At 52.7% G+C, this 2,500-nt stretch overlaps 1 protein-coding gene across 1 annotated transcript in view; it reads right to left on the bottom strand.

The window, feature by feature from the left end:
- Positions 1-2,500, bottom strand: part of LOC143287190 (cholecystokinin receptor type A-like) — a 144,010-nt gene that overhangs the window by 774 nt on the left and 140,736 nt on the right. The window contains exon 5 of the mRNA XM_076595133.1: positions 103-366. Within this exon, the coding sequence (XP_076451248.1) occupies positions 103-366 (264 nt within the window). The remainder of the gene's footprint in view (positions 1-102; positions 367-2,500) is intronic.

Below are 2,500 nucleotides of genomic sequence, written 5' to 3'. Positions count from 1 at the left end.
TAAGGTCACGTTGGTGTCGTAGGGGGAGGAGGAGAAGGAGGAGGAGGAGGAAGAGGAGGCAGCAGCAGAGGAAGAGGAGGATGAGAAGGAGGAGGAGGAAGCGTTGGCGACTCCTGTGTACTCCTGAGAGAGGTCCACCTCGTTGTCGGTGTAGATGCTGTAGTGCATGGAGATGACGGCACCGATGCAGAAGATGAAGAAGGCGAGGCAGGCGATGATGATCTTGGCGCGGCGCTGGGTCATCCAGTGCATGAAGGGGTGGCAGATGCACAGGTAGCGGTCCACGGCGATCACCACCATCACGAAGGCCGAGAAGGGCACGGTGGTGGTGATCAGGAAATGGTACAGCTTGCACAGGAAGTCCACCTGAGGGGGAGGGAAAGAAAAAATGAATGAATGAAAATGATGAATGATATGGACACTTACTTACATAGTGCCTGTCCTCGGTTGGAAAGTAAGCTCTAAGCGCTTTGCAAACCCAGTCATTTGCACAACAGGCTGCCTACCTGGGTAGAGCTGACTGACGGCTGCCATTGGGCGCTCATCATTTGTTTCCTGTACCATTCAATTAGATTTCAGACACACACATATACATACTCAGACGGACATGTAACATTTTACGTGTATGGGAGATCGGAAAATCTCCTCACTTTACCCACCACACGCCGTTGCCGAGATTCGAACCTGGGACCCTCAGATTGAAAGTCCAACTTTTTAATCATTCGGCTATAGCGGCCGTCAAGGCAGGCAATGCAAGATTTAAGATTTGAATTCCCTTTCATCTCCCCTTTTCTCTTGGGGGAAGGGGGTGGGGGGTAAGGAGAATTTCAAACAAAAGAACAAAAACATCTTACAACTGAACTGTGTTAACAAAAACCTCATGCAGCGAACACAACGTAACATTTTCAGAATGCATACACATCGTGTGAGCAATTAACCCCTCAACACCCTAACCCTGCCTGCTGGTGGTAAGCTTTGTGTGGAAACGAACTGTGGATATCACATACGGAAGCAGCACTGCGTGAAAATAAAGTCCGCTAGCAGGAGGACCAGACAGAACATAAAAAGCAGAAAAAGAACAAGAAAACGAAACACTGACCTTGACCTCCCCCCCCCTCTTCTCGCCCCTCAACACATGTTGCTAATTTCCATGTGTATGCGAGCACGTGACTGAAGCCTGACTGAATGCACAGCACACGAATGATGGATGCCTAAAGGCAGCTCTCGGAAGGCTCTACCCCAGATGACTACACAGCCTGTTGAGCAAATGAATTCCCAGTTTGTAAAGCGTTTAGAATTTGGTCTCTGACCGATGACTGGCACTAAATAAGTACCGACGGTGACACAACATTGAGCTGGTATGGCCACATGACAAGATCTGACGGAGTCCTACTTCAGGCAACAGCGCTGGGGGCACTCTCCAAGACCATCCTTCAGAGAACAGTGCAGGGGGCACTCTCCAAGACCATCCTTTAAAGACAGTGCAGGGGGTACTCTCCAAGACCATCCTTCAGGGAACAGTGCAGGGGGCACTCTCCAAGACCGTCCTTCAGGGAACAGTGCAGGGGGCACTCTCCAAGACCATCCTTCAAGGAACACTGCAGGGGGCACTCTCCAAGACCATCCTTCAAGGAACAGTGCAGGGGGCACTCTCCAAGACCATCCTTCAAGGAACAGAGCAGGGGGCACTCTCCAAGACCATCCTTCAGGAAACAGAGCAGGGGGCACTCTCCAAGACCATCCTTCAGGAAACAGAGCAGGGGGCACTCTCCAAGACCATCCTTCAGGTAACAGAGCAGGGGGCACTCTCCCAGACCATCCTTCAGGAAACAGAGCAGGGGGCACTCTCCAAGACCATCCTTCAGGGAACAGTGCAGGGGGCACTCTCCAAGACCATCCTTCAGAGAACATTGCAGGGGGCACTCTCCAAGACCATCCTTCAGGGAACAGTGCAGGGGGCACTCTCCAAGACCATCCTTCAGAGAACAGAGCAGGGGGCACTCTCCAAGACCATCCTTCAGAGAACAGAGCAGGGGGCACTCTCCAAGACCATCCTTCAAGGAACACTGCAGGGGGCACTCTCCAAGACCATCCTTCAGAGAACAGTGCAGGGGGCACTCTCCAAGACCATCCTTCAGAGAACAGTGCAGGGGGCACTCTCCAAGACCATCCTTCAGGGAACAGAGCTGGGGGAACTCTCCAAGGCTATCCTTCAGGGAACAGATCTGGAGGCACTCTCCAAGACCATCCTTCAGGGAACAGAGCTGGGGGCACTCTCCAAGACCATCCTTTAGGGAACAGAGTAGGGGGCACTCTCCAAGACCATCCTTCAGGGAACAGAGCTGGGGGCACTCTCCGAGACCATCCTTCAGAGAACACTGCAGGGGGCACTCTCCAAGACCATGCTTCAGGGAACACTGCAGGGGGCACTCTCCAAGACCATCCTTCAGGGAGCAGAGCAGGGGGCACTCTCCAAGACCATCCTTCAGAGAACAGTGCA

This window comes from Babylonia areolata, chromosome 11 (genome assembly GCF_041734735.1).
Source record: "Babylonia areolata isolate BAREFJ2019XMU chromosome 11, ASM4173473v1, whole genome shotgun sequence".
NCBI classification, from domain to species: Eukaryota; Metazoa; Mollusca; class Gastropoda; order Neogastropoda; family Buccinidae; genus Babylonia; species Babylonia areolata.
The sequence above is the reverse complement of the archived record's forward strand: the minus strand, read 5'-3'. Positions and strand labels throughout refer to the sequence as shown.